We start from the raw sequence: 13738 nt of genomic DNA, 5'->3' as shown, positions 1-13738 counted from the left end.
ACTGGCAGGCACCGTGCATTTCCCAGTCTGATTACCTTAAGTGGCTTTACCCATAAATGTACACAGGTAGCTTTTTAACACATTCCTCTAGAAGGCAGAGTAGGAAATTGAATTAATAAAAAAATATAATTTCCCCAAGTAGACAAGTATTTGGAATATGACATACTTCTCTTTTTACAATAATGGACTATTTCTGAGAGAACTGTATTTCTCAGAATTAAAACCATGATAATTTTGTTCACTGTTGCTATTGTATAGGGCCTTTATGCTTTCAACTAATAGAGCATGTAATCAATGGATTTTTTTAAGTTTATAACTTAAGAGTATAACTTGTGTGTGCTCTTCTTTATGATTCTGGACAGGAATGAAAATCATGGCCTCTACCAGACAGCCAATCAGTCAAAAATAGAATAGTTTACTTCTGGGAATAGCCATGAGAAGAACTTTTCTCCTCGAGGTGATTGGCTCCTTGTTGTAGTGCACAAGTGGGACTGGCAGATGGTTTTAGACATCGAAAAATTACCTGGGACTAGAATTAGGGGAAAGTATTGGTGCAGGTTCCAGAACTGGAACTTTTTTACATAAGCTAAATGTTATGTCTTCTTCTGAATCTCTGGTAAGTGTAGGCACACAGTGCAGCCATTTGCAGGTAATAAAAGTGGGCCATGTGATAATGTTTTACAGATTTTTAGAGGATATAGAGTAGTGCAGATTTTTTGTATCGCTTTTCAATTACTTTTGCAGTCACGGGTGTAATACACCTGTGCAGAAAGGTCTATGGTTCCTGAGCCTCCCTAAGTTTGGTTTGGTTTACGGTACTTCAGAAAACACAAGACAAAACATTTCTGTACCACAGTACTGCAGGAGCACAAAGTTCAAGTGAAAGGAAAGATTGCTTATCAATATCTTGCTTTATTGGGGAATTTGTTACAGACAGAGAAGGCAGTTTTGTTTAAACAAATTCCATCACAACTAGACTTTAGGATCCCTGAGAATTTTGGAGCAAATTGTTGTATTTGTTACAACTTGCATCCATCACCTTATACGGAAGTGTAGTACTTGGAAAGTTGTGTGTTCGGCTGGTTCATTTGTGTAAGAACAGGAACATGATGTCACCCCAACCTTTTCTTTGCAGATTTTTTAGATACTGCAAGTAGAACTGGGCTTTAGTCTGTAGACTGACAGAAAACAGAAGGAATTTGCGCACAACAGTGGTGATTTATAACTTCAGTTTTTTCAGTGAGAATTCCCAGGTGCTGAATGTAGTGCATTCAGTCTCACGGCGAATGTCGGGTCTGTTCCATAAATTAAATCAAGATTCAGGGTTCATGTCAGAATTTGTTTAGAGGCAATACAGACTCAATGTATCCTTGCTCTTCCTCCCTCCCTCCTCACACTGTGCTGTGGAGAGACTCATGACCATAATCTGACGGCAGGAACGATTAGATGGGGATGAGAAGGAGGCAAGGATACCTTGCTCCCAAACGCTTTGTTGGTTTAACCAAGGGTTTGATGCAGAACATTGGCCTAATGGCTCATAGACTTCAATTCATGATGACGGTACTTTTTAACCCTGTAAGAAGCAAAAGGAGAGAAGGAAATATCCTTCTGTCCCAAGAGCCGCTTTTTAGGCCGAGGTTAAAAGTGTTTTTCATTGCTCATTGTAAGGTCAGAGCTAAAACCAGAGAAACTGCAACAAGCTGCATCTGTGGTTCAGCAACACCCCGTCAGTGGGCCGGCAGGTACAGCTGAGGTCTTTTTGGTGACAAAGCTGGTTCATATATTTCAATGTTATCCCATCAGTTGTTTGTGGGGGTGCACTGTTGCATTCTGTGATTGCCCGAAATGGCTGTGTGGGTATGCCCAGCGGTATTGCCACGTCAGCCGTGAAGAGCTGTGCATAACCTGAAAATATACCTAGGGTTCTTTTCTTATTCTGAGCTGGCAGCAGTTTTAGCTCCAGCTTAGTTTTGCTGCTCTATGGGCTTAGGAGCTTTTTGCTAAGTAGAGATTTTCTTATAGTCCTAAGGTGTCAGGAGCTGCTGTGACAAGTTGAACTGTGAGTTGGTAACACTCTGCAAAGTCTTAGTGTCTCCTTGGCAAAACAGGCCCTCAGACTTTTTGATGCGCCACACTGACTTTAGTTTGTTGCCGGGTGTGGGAGCAGCCTTTATCTGCCCAAGATTCAGCAATCTGTAGTCAACAAATACAAAATTACTGGCTGTTACCAATGCATTTTAAAGAACAAATGTTAAGTTATCAGGTAGAAGTTATGTGTGCCTGAGGTAGCTTTCTTCAGGGGAGATCTGACACACAGCTGTAGCCTCTTTCAGAAATTAAGGGACAGTAAAAATTTGCACTTTTTCTGTGTGAAATGCAGGAGGCTTCTCTTGGACCTTGCCTCAGGTAACAAAGAGGAGACAAGCAGGAGGGTAGTAATTACAACACAAAGAAGGACATGCAGCTAACTGTGTTTCTGTGTATATTCATTGATTTATCGGTGTTGAGAAGGAAACGCATGCAGTAGGTACGAGTCAAGTAGCCACACATACTCCTTGAGAGTACTGCAACAACAGTGACAAGAACAGTGTACAAACTCGTGTGGACAAGCAGCTATTGCAGAGTACAGGAGGGATAACTCCTAGTTTCATCCCAGATCTAGAGGAAGACTGGCAAGATTTCTGCTGTGGGTGCGTGGAATGGTACAGCGGTACTGCTGAGCTTAACAGGTGGTGTCTGCAGAATGCCAGCTGGTTGGGGGTGTTGTGGCTCTGTGGGGACAGGGATGGCTTGGGACAGAGCTGTTATAGTAAAAAGCTGTAAGACTGTGAAAACAGGTGCTCCATAATGAAAAGTGATAATGTTAAAGAAACAATAGTTAAAAAAAAGGGGGGGGGGGGGGCAATGTCTGAAGCCAGGTTCTGTAGAAGCCAGTGTTTGCCAGCTCATTGAACAACCTTTACTGCTATCTGTGTTAGTGTGTGCTGTATGAAATACAGTGATTTTTTGTTTCTTCTCCTGCTCCCTGCAGCTTGGATGGAGAGCTGAATTTTAATGTGCAAGCATTGCTGGGGGAGCTTGGGAAATGAGGTCGCTACTAATATGCTTTCTTTTTTATACAACTGCCTGCCCTTTCTTCTTACAGGTGCGGTTTTGACACAGTAGTCCCATGATTAATCAGCCTGCCCTATAAAATCAGGGTCTGCAGTGAAGATGGTTAGATCTTCCCGGTTGCAACTGGGTTAAAAAAACACAACAGGAAAAGAATGTCAAATATTCCAGACTTTCTGAGTATCTAGGGAGGATCGAATCTTGTGGAATGAAAAGGGATGGGCGAAGATTTGTGTTGGTGCTTTGAGTACTTGAGCAGCAGGAGGAAAGCCACATCTACTGATTTCCTAGTCTAGCCTCTGTATAGCCATTCCTGCTGTGTAGATCGATGCTTGCCTGACATCTTTATCAGATCTGAACATGGGATTTATTGCTTTCATAGTGTGTCTCAGCTTCTCTATCAAAACTAGCCTTGATTTGTAATTTAAAAAGAAGCCTGAGCATTTCTGGGTTTCATGTTTAAGAATCAGAAGTCGTCTTCTTTCTTAAAAATAATAAAAAAAAAAGCCATACAGGCAGTAACTGTAATCCCAGATGAGCAAGCATATATGAGTTTGAGTCCTGAACCTGTGAACTTCATGGTTCAGGACTTCACCAAGACTTCAAGCCAAGGCCAACCTCTGGCTTTTAAACTTTGACTTGCACTGGAGAAATGCAAGGCAAGTTTCTGCTCTTAAGTTTAGGGTAAACTCTGTGAAATTACAGTCACAGTTATGTATTTGTACACATTTGCTGTGGGGGTGTATTGGGCCTGTGGCAGTCAGAGTAGAGGCAGGAGGTAGAGCGGACTTTGAAGCATGTTGTGTGGAGATCTCACTGAGCTGCCCTTAGGCTACTAGTACATAGAGCCCATGGTTGTTTTTTAATGCTTTTCCTCCATAGATATGATTTCCCTGTTGTCCTTACCCTCATACTGGCTTTCCCAACTGGCAAGGGAAACTGTAAGACCTTGGAGCATTTCAAAAGGGGTTTTATGTTTTTCTGCCCTTGTAAGTTTGAATACAGCAGCTGTAGGAACAGTGTTGCTGCGTTTTTCCCTATCCCAGAACAAGTTCAAAAGGCTGCAGTGACCACAGCAAAAAAAGCAGAGAGGGAATGAAGCCGTAAGAGCGAGATACCTCCACCTCCTGTCACATCCCCAGTGTGGGTAGATCCTTTGCTTTAGATTTAGTTCTGCTCTGTGCATGTTGAAGTGGAAGGGCTATGTAATGAAAGTCTCGGCAAAAATGCTGAGATACAAGGGACCAAGGCCATGTCTGGTTACACATGCCTCAGATCAGAGCAGAGGAAGGTGTAAACTAATCCAGGTAGTCCAGGTAGATATTGAAGGCCCTGTAGCTCAGTCAGAGCTCGGAGGTTGGTGAGAATTGTTGCAGCCTTTGTTAGGCAGGTCTGTTGTGTGATCACAATAGCATGCTATAATTAATGAAAAGCTACTTATTTCTTCTGTTGGAAGCCTGGGGGCCAGAGGGGTTTGTAGTCTTCAGTTGCATGGACCACATAGTCCAGCTCATCTGACAGGTTGTGTAATCTGACTGTGGAGTTGCAGCTGGCAGCAGAATTATGCTTTGCACTTACAAAACAGCATCTATTCAGGCTTGTTCTCTGGGAAATGGATGCAAAACACCAGCAGAACAAGACACAGCTCCTTCTAGTGCATCATGTTTGACAAATTAAGTTTTGACCTTTCAGTGGCTTTGTACAAATATGGGATCCTCTGCCTCAGTACAGGATTTCAGGTTATTGGGAAAGAAGGTATTTTTCCAGTTCTCCTTAGGAGTGTTATGCCTTCGTGAGGTACAAAGCAACCTTGATATATGCAGTAAAATAAATGCTGAAATCCTGTTGTTTCCATGTTTCCACAGTGTAATGACTGGTTTATGCGAAAAACTCAGAGATGGTGGTGTGAAAAGAGTATATTTTATTTTTGACCTGCAGTACTGGACAGTAGAGATTTAACTCTTTTGTGCTTATTTTCAGACCGGATATTTCCATCTGCCCCATGGGGATTACTTCATCGAGCCCATTAAAAAGCATCCACAGAAGGAGGGAACACCCCATCCCCATATTATCTATGGGGCAAATATCCTTCAAAATGCTTTAAGAAGACGACGGGCGATCCCAGTGGAAAAAGAACAAGCATGTGGATTGAATGGTACAAATATTGCTGTATTTCTGCCTATTTGCTTTCTGCATCTTTTTAAGCAGCTTTTGTTTTCCAGTGGTGTGTGCCTTTCCTTCTGCCAGACTTTTTAAAATTCTGTAAACAGAGATTATGCAAAATGAGAGCACATCAGTCAAAACACCTTGGAAGCCACCTTTCTGGGTTCCTTTCTGAAAACTTAAGTCCTCCTCGTGACTGCTGGAATATGTCTTTTACACCATTGACCCTTTCCAGCCCTCATTTTTTCTCCAACCAGAACTATTCAGTGAATTTGACTTGAATTCTTGAGTAGTTCTGGGATGATGAGAATTGCAGTTATTATTTTTGATCAAATGTTCTCACTTTATGCAAATACTATCCTCAATGTAAAATATCCCCTCTCTAATCCATGGTTTAAATTTAGGATTTCTAGAGTCACTGTGATAGTTACCAGGATATGTAAATACTTTTATTTTGTTATTCTGAAAGTGGAGTGCAGGGCATGAACAGCAAGGTGGTTTTTTGTAGAAGTGTAAGTAAAGATCACTTACATATTGGCGCAGTAAATACTCAGCACCATGTCTTATGGAAAAACAAGCTAATATACTATCCTGGAAAGGACAACTGTAACTAGAGGATATTTGGCATCTCATAATTACGAAACAAGTTCCTTTAATTAGTAAAATCACTTACTTGATTGACTTCATACCAAAAATTACCAGATCCTGCATTGGTTCTCAGATGTGTGAGACCTTCAAGCTGGATTTGCACTAAACTTCAGAAAAGGTGCAGTATTGTTAGGGAGAACGAATAGTAACCTAAATGGCATAAAGCCCAAGTTACATACAAGTAGAGCTGCAGAACACACAGGGTGTGTTTCTGTCCTTCATGGGTTAATGGTTAAAGAGTAGTTGGTTCTTATCCAGGGGTGGAAACCAAGGAGAAACATAGGAATTTTTAATCACCACTCATGACTGCTGCTGATTTACTGCTGTGTAATATGAACGGATAAATTAAAGGAGTAAACAACAACCAATCCCACTATATTTCTGCTTATAGATCTGCTTTGCACTTCTTGCTTGCTGGCCAAGAGCAGTGTGAAATGCTAGCTGGGGGAAACAAGGAGGCTGATTGCTTGAGGGGAGCTATTAAATCATCTGTTATACCAGGAAGCTGAGCATAAAGGGAAGCAGTAAGGATTAATATGAATGCTATTCCTTATTATTTTTCATCAAATAAAAGTGTATCTACTTGCCAGGCAAATAAGCCTGAAGTTGAAAAGTCATGAACATCTAAAGTTTATGTCTATTTTGACTTAAATGTAAAATAGCTCAGTAATTTTCTGTTTCTTCTGATGACTGCTGAGATAAATGAGAGGCATTCATTTAGATTTGCCTGTGAAAAATGGGGAATTTGTTCTTGCATACTGTCTTCCAGGTTTGTTTTATGGATGAAATAACATCTGTAAGGAATAATTTTAAGTGTGGAGAAGAGATTGTAGATACCAGGGATCATGCTGTGCATTTTGTTTGAGTAGCCTGCTATTTTCTTTCTACCTCTCACTTTTTACCACTTGTGTCTTCCTTCAAAGTCCTGCAGAATGAGATGGAAAAAGACTGGCTGTATCTGGATGCTGGAAAAAATCAAGCGTAGCTTCCCTGAGATTTTGTCACTTAGACTAGGAAAGTCTGCTTGAATAGGCTGCTCAATTTAAATTTCCAGTCTGGTGGAAGGTGTTCCTGCCCATGGAAGCAGGGTGGGAAGCAGGTTATCTTTAAGGTCCCTTCCAACCCAAACCATCCTACGATTCAATGATACGTTATTCATTCTATTGTGACAGAACTGTTTCTGGTGGTAGTATGTTCATGATATTCCAGGCTAACAAAGGGAGTGTCTTAGGGGCAGACAAAGTGATAGCCTGTAATTTAGGTTTCTGTGTTTAACTGACTCAATCGGCCTTTAGAGGTAATGTCTGCTTTCAGTCAAGCAGTAATCTGCTTGACTGTCATGAAAGTTAAGTAATCAGTGTGAAAATGGTCATGGGGTGTGTGGAAATTTCTCTCATTACATTTTTCCCTTTGTGTAACACCATATACCAATCATTGGTTCCTCTAAAGGCCATAACTTTTAACTTCATGGAATCATAGAATAGTTTGGGTTGGAACGACCTTAAAGATCATCCAGTTCCAACCCCCCTGCCACGGGCAGGGACACCTCCCACCAGACCAGGCTGCTCAGAGCCCCATCCAGCCTGGCCTTGAACACTGCCAGGGATGGGGCATCCACAGCTTCTCTGGGCAACCTGTTCCACTGTCTCACCACCCTTGCAGTAAAGAATTGCTTCCTAGTATCTAATCTAAATCTACCCTCTTCCAGTTTAAAGCCATTCCCCCTTGTCCCGTCACTACGTGCCCTTGTAAAAAGTCCCTTTCCAGCTTTCTTGTAGGCCCCTTTAGGTACTGGAAGGCTGCTACAAGGTCTCCATGGAGCCTTCTCTTCTCCAGGCTGAACAACCCCAACTCTCAGCCTGTCTTCATAGAAGAATTTGTTACATTTTGTTATATCACATCTGTTGTAGCCAGTTCTTCAAATGCAGAAAAAAGGAGGAGGTCGGTGTCGTCTACTGTTTACACCATGCATTGCCAGACCAGTTGCTTTTTAGAAGTGAAATACAGACCAAAAAAGGAAAGTGAGTAAAATCTTGCTTTCTGTGCTACTTATATTCATTACATAGGCTTTGGGGAATACTTGGTAAATAAATAAATTTTACAACTGGTAAGTTGACTCTTCCCCCCTTCTAAGACTTCAAGCACTCCTTGATGTTAAGTTTGATGCCAGAAGTCTGGTACACCCACATGGTATCACAGATGGCTGAGAGTAATGCCTTTTGGGATCACTTTAAAGCAAAACAATTTCCATTTACAGTAAACATTTAATTGTAGAAATTAATTCTATTTTATAGATTAAACATCATGACCTTTCTCTACTCTCAGCGCTAGCTTTGTCGCCACTGGGCTTGGGCTTAACTGATGAAGAGTGGCCTGCCTTATCTGTTGTAGGAACTGGTTTTCAGAATCAAGTATTTTAATATTGTGGGCTGAGATTCATCATATAGAGCGTCTTCTTTTGTTTATTTGAGCTCTGATTCTGTTTGTTTTTTAAACTTAAGCTAAGGCAATTGAGTAATTTCTGAAACCTATGCTTAGTGTCTTTGTATGCCTTTGTTAGACCTTTGTGTGCCCAGGTTAAAATGTAGTGCTGATTTGTGCTTGGAGAGGTTAACAACCTCTCCAAGTCAGTGCACAAAGGTGTGTGGTGATAATAGTAATCTTTTAGTCAGAACTAACCTGTCTGTCAGGCAAGGAATATAAAAACTAGTTTTATAGGCAAAATAAAAATAGAGGAATTAGTGTGGGAAGGAATAAGAGGAGGATGCTGACTTCCTGTGCAGTCTCTATAAAGCTTTTTTTGAATAAATGCAAGGACTGTCACCTCTTGGAAGAAGCCCTGTGCAGCATGTTCGCAACTTTTACTGTGGCAACAGCCACACGAATTTCCAGGTTCCAGCCTGCTTGTGGTCTGTCTTATCTATATACAGTAATTCTTCAGCATCAATTACATTACTCTAGCAGCTCTTGCAATGATTATATTAATTAGTTTACAATTTGCAGTATCTTTAATTGTTTCAGATACTTGCAGAAAAGTCATTGTGATAAATAATGTAAATTAAAACTTAGGTTTGTGATGTACACTTCCACTGCCGCTTAGGCAACTGCCAGATGACTTAGCTGCTTGCAAAACTGAGTCCTAATCTTGAAAGTAGCATTATGATACTGTACATTGCAAGCTGCTGTCATACTGTGTCCTTTGAAATCTGTGTCAGAAGCAAAAATGATAAATGAAAAGTGGCCCTGAGCTTTATAAATAACTTCTATAATAATTTATGGCTGTAGGAGAGGAAACTGAGGATGTGGGGATTTGTTTTGTTTTTCTAAATAGGTTATCTTAAAAACTTGACAGTGGTCCAAGATAAAATGCAAGAAAGAAGGAATTATCCTCCCTTCTACAGTAAAAGGAAAGATAGATCTCCAATTTTTTTCTGTTTGTTTTCATGCAGTCCGTCACAAGGTATTGGTTGGTTTGTAAGCTGCAGAGTGGAGAAGTTCTGTGAAGTTGGTGACTGAAAATGCTGGGATGAAATAGAACCCTTCCTGACATTGTGCTGCAGAGGGGATTGATAGGATTCAAACAGATGGACTTATTTTTCTTGGTCTGGTGATGTGGTCACGTTGCTGTTGTTTAGAAGGAGGGTAATTGAGTTTGTTCAGACTCAGCCCAGGGATTACTGCAGTAGGCTGTAATATATAACAGGAAGGAAAGGTTTTGGGTATTAAAATGGATCTCTGAGAATACTTTATTGGAACTTTAGGTGTATAGAAGTTATCACATGCTTTACCCTCATTTTGGCATTGAAAAGATTTGATAGGTGAGTTCTGCACAGATGTTAGGATTTGTTTGTACAGGGGCCTTATCTGCAGAGGAGTTATAAATCTTATAACTGAAAATTTTGCATTTGGAGCAATTTTGCATGGAGCTATGGTGGACTAAGACTGGGGTGGGAGGGAGGAGACAGACTGGGTGCTCTGTGAAACGCATAGAGGGGTGAGGGGAGCTGAAGGAGCAGAGCAACATCATATGTGCAAAACTTTTTTAAGTCTTTTGAATGATGGCTTGGTGGCACAGATCATTTGACAGGTGACTAGGATGCTGTTAGGTAACAATAGTTACCTGCTGTTCTTCCTAAGGGTTATGTCTGAGTGCAGGATTTTACTGAATCATACTGCCAAAGGATTCTCTTCAATTTTTCAGTCTACAAATGTACAGTATAAAGTGTTAGTGTTGGCTTTTGACAGTGAAGTCCTTTGTTTAACCACTGGGAAGAGGGAAGGAAAAAAAGTCCAGGACACTGTTTTATTCTCAAAGGACAGCCTATCTTTTTTTTTGGAAGAACATTGTGGCCAATGTAAGCAGCCTTGCTTGCTGGCAGAATCACTGGTACATGCTGTGTAGCTTCCATATCTTTTAAAGAATGATGCTGACATTTTTCCAGTATTTGTTTATTCTGCATTTAACCATATCAATTACTATTCAGATTAATTCGCTTAGCTTCTCCAAAACAGAGATAGGCTGGTAAATTCACATGTCAAATTGTAGTAAATAAGAGTAGTACAATGTAGAGGTGAAAGCATCTTTCTCCCTGCAGCCTTCTGCTTTCTACAAACAGCTTCTACTGACTTGTTTAAAAGATGCTTGTGATGAATGTCCTCTAATTTAAAGCAGAAACAACAAAACAAACAGTTTGCAGGAGTATATGGAGTATCTGTCATCTCCGGAACAGTTTGCATTGAGCTGAAATCAGTAGACACCTACTTATGCAGACAGCAGGAGATTTAGGGTTTCTGGGGTGGGGTACCCGGGAAACAGTGTCATGAACACAAGTTCTAGCAGTGGATGAAACAATTACTGCTAACTGGTGTAAAGAGATTTCCCACCCCCCACTCCCCACCCCGCAACAAGATCATGAAGTGAAAGCAGAAGATTCTAACTTTGTTTTGAGGTTTCAGGAAGACTTCTTTTTTTCAGTTGCTCTCTGGAGTTCGTTAGAAGCTAATCAGAGATAAGGTCGACTTTTTTTCACTGTCTTGTGCTTTCATTCTCCAGAAAAAAGGAAGAGTCATCTTCTGTTTCTAAAACCTCTAGATTCTGTGTGGGCGAGATACAAATCCTTGAACTTTTTGTTTCTAACATCTGACACACGAAAAGACTTTTGTGCTCATTTCACTTTGCTGTCAAAAATCCTGTTCATACTAACAAATGAGCAGTGCAAATATGTAGCTTTGCTAAGCAATAAAAAAGAATTCTAGGTTTCATTAGCGTAGAGATGCTTAATAGATATGTTTACTATTACTTGAAGTTCAGGTTCTAAGGACACAAGATGAGGTTCTTATCTGTTAACTTGAGTAGCATAGCAATTAAATAGTTGAGTTTAAGCTAGTTGTGTTACAAGCTAGCTTCTTTTATAAAGTTAGTGAAGTAGAACAGTCATTGTCAAAGGCTGATTCATCCTATCCTGAGATGATATCTTTGACTTTTGGGTTGAGTTGTCCTTGGGAGCTGCCTAGGCTGTCATTATAGGCAGGAGAAATACAGGTAGAAGAGAAAGGAATGAAGTACTGTATTCTGTGCAATTCTTCCTCTCCGGTTAAATGAGTGCTGAATCAAAACCAGAACTCTCTCCAAGTGGATCCAAAGTCTGTGCTGAACAGGCGCCAGAGAAAGCTCAGTGCTGGCAGAGCTCTGGCACCTGCTTTCCCAGTCCCTGATTGTTTTCCCAGCTGCTTCTCTCTTCTGCTGGAATTTAACCATCAGTATTTCACCAGATCCTACTAACTGAAATAAGGTGCTTTCCCTAAGTGCTTGTGTGGTGCAGGAGGTAAGGGAGAAAAATGTAGAAACAGGACATTGTTATTTTAATGTGATAATAGTCACTTGTTGCCTCCAAAAGACATCAGAAATGTGATATGCTTCCTCACTCCATGACTGAACAAATTGTAAAGTTCTGTGACAGGCCATTTTCCAAATAATATAAGCGAAATCTGTAAGGAGGGGAAATCTGCCTCACTGTGTTTCAGTAGAGTCTTTCTGTGTTCCCACACAGCTGGAAAGAAATGGCGTTTGCTACACCATGCTTGCTTACTGCACTTGCTTTGCTGTAGTTCAAAGGGTAGACTGTGGTGTCTACCATGTTTTCATCGAGACAGTTTGCTTAACCACTCATCAGACTAAGGAGTATCAGTCTGGAGCCAGACTGAATTTAGTTCAGCATTGCTAGCCATGTGCTGTCAGACAGGAATATATTCTGCTCTTGCTCTGTGCCTACTGCTTTCCTTATCAAACTGTGCATGATACTGTTGTATTTTTTCAGTATTGCCATTGACTGTGTAAACAAATGCATTGGTAATGTGAATGTTAAATTGCGGCAGTATTGATTCAGAGAGCAATAGCAAGCTTTAAAATTAAACTGTGACATGTCACGTGCTATCCCTTTTTCTTTCGTAGGACAACACTAGCCTTGAACAATTGCAAACCTTATTTCCACGGTCGAAATAGAAAACCCAGAAAGCTAAGCTGCATTTAGGAAACATTTTTGTTGCAGGAGTTTGAAAATTTGCTCAGAACACTTGACCCGTTAATGGGTAGTATTGGCAAAGCTGTTCAGCCTTCAGTCTGGTTAGTGCCAGATTTCTCAGTCATACTGAACTCTCTATGAACTTTCTAAAAAGAAACTACAATTACCTTATTATTTCTGGGCAGATCACAGATTTCTGATTCTCCTAAGAAGTGCTGGACTTGTGCTGTGGGGCTACTGCACCAATACGGGCGCACTGTTCACAGTTAGTTTCTCTGAAGTCTGCGTGTCCCTGATCAGCCTCTGGCAGCCTCCTGTCATATGTGACCCACTTTAAACAGGTGTCTGAGCACAGCTTTTCTGCATGAAACAGTTTCCTTGCAGCTTTTCCACTCCTTGCTTGGGGCTGGCATTCTTCATGTTCTAGCAGCTGCTTGAACTTGGATGCATTTTGTGTACTTGGAGAGGCTCCTCTGGATGAATTTGACTTAAAAGGAGATCATAATACTCCTCCCAGCATAGATTTTAGCTTTATGGTTAGTTGGGAACAAGAGAAACTGACTGTGTAACTTAGGGGGTTGTTACGAGGTCATCTTCTACAGAACTGTAAGCTCTCCATTTTAGGGAGAAGTAGGGTTGTGTCTGGAGTTAACACACACCACACACAATGACTCGGCAGCATGTCCTGGGATGCACAGATCCTATTCTGCGCTCCTTGTTATCACCGAGTGTATGATAGAGCTTTCAACTCAAGTGATGGGTGGTTGCGGGCACCGCTCTCATAATGAATTTCTGGCAATATTGAGTAGTAGCAGATGCAATTTCACTAGACAGCAGTCTGCAAAGGGCATTTTTTGGAGTCCAGTCTGTCATTTCAGATACAGGTCTTCATGTCTGAACCGTGTTTGCATTCGGTCGCTGAAAACAAGGATCTGCCTCAACACAGATTTAGTGACCTACTAGACTAGCTAGCTGGATTTGATTTGTTGTGGAAGGCAAAGTAGGGTGAGGTTTGTTGCTCAGTTTCATGGGGCTCATGTAAAGATTACATGTTGCAGGGTATCTTTGCAAATAATACTTCTATTTCTGAACTGTCCTGGAAAAACTGTATGTAAGTAACAGACTGGAGGGACACTGTTCTCTTCAAGATCATATGGAATTACACAATTTTTTTCTAGGGAAAGGAATTGTGCAACAGAAGTAGGCATAGACATCTATACAAAAAAGGTGGCTAGAAGATTGCTATACTAAAAGGTGTAGCAAATTATTTTAGCTGATGCTCTTAAATACTGCAC

At 40.9% G+C, this 13738-nt stretch overlaps 1 protein-coding gene across 2 annotated transcripts in view; it reads left to right on the top strand.

Moving 5' to 3' along the window:
- Positions 1–13738, top strand: part of ADAMTS12 (ADAM metallopeptidase with thrombospondin type 1 motif 12) — a 161993-nt gene that overhangs the window by 54408 nt on the left and 93847 nt on the right. For both annotated transcript variants that reach the window (XM_055698833.1, XM_055698832.1), the window contains exon 3: positions 5092–5266. In XM_055698833.1, the coding sequence (XP_055554808.1) occupies positions 5092–5266 (175 nt within the window). The remainder of the gene's footprint in view (positions 1–5091; positions 5267–13738) is intronic.

This window comes from Falco cherrug, chromosome Z (genome assembly GCF_023634085.1).
Source record: "Falco cherrug isolate bFalChe1 chromosome Z, bFalChe1.pri, whole genome shotgun sequence".
In the NCBI taxonomy this organism is placed as follows: Eukaryota; Metazoa; Chordata; class Aves; order Falconiformes; family Falconidae; genus Falco; species Falco cherrug.
Note: the sequence above shows the minus strand (reverse complement) of the source record. Positions and strands in the feature narration are given on the sequence as shown.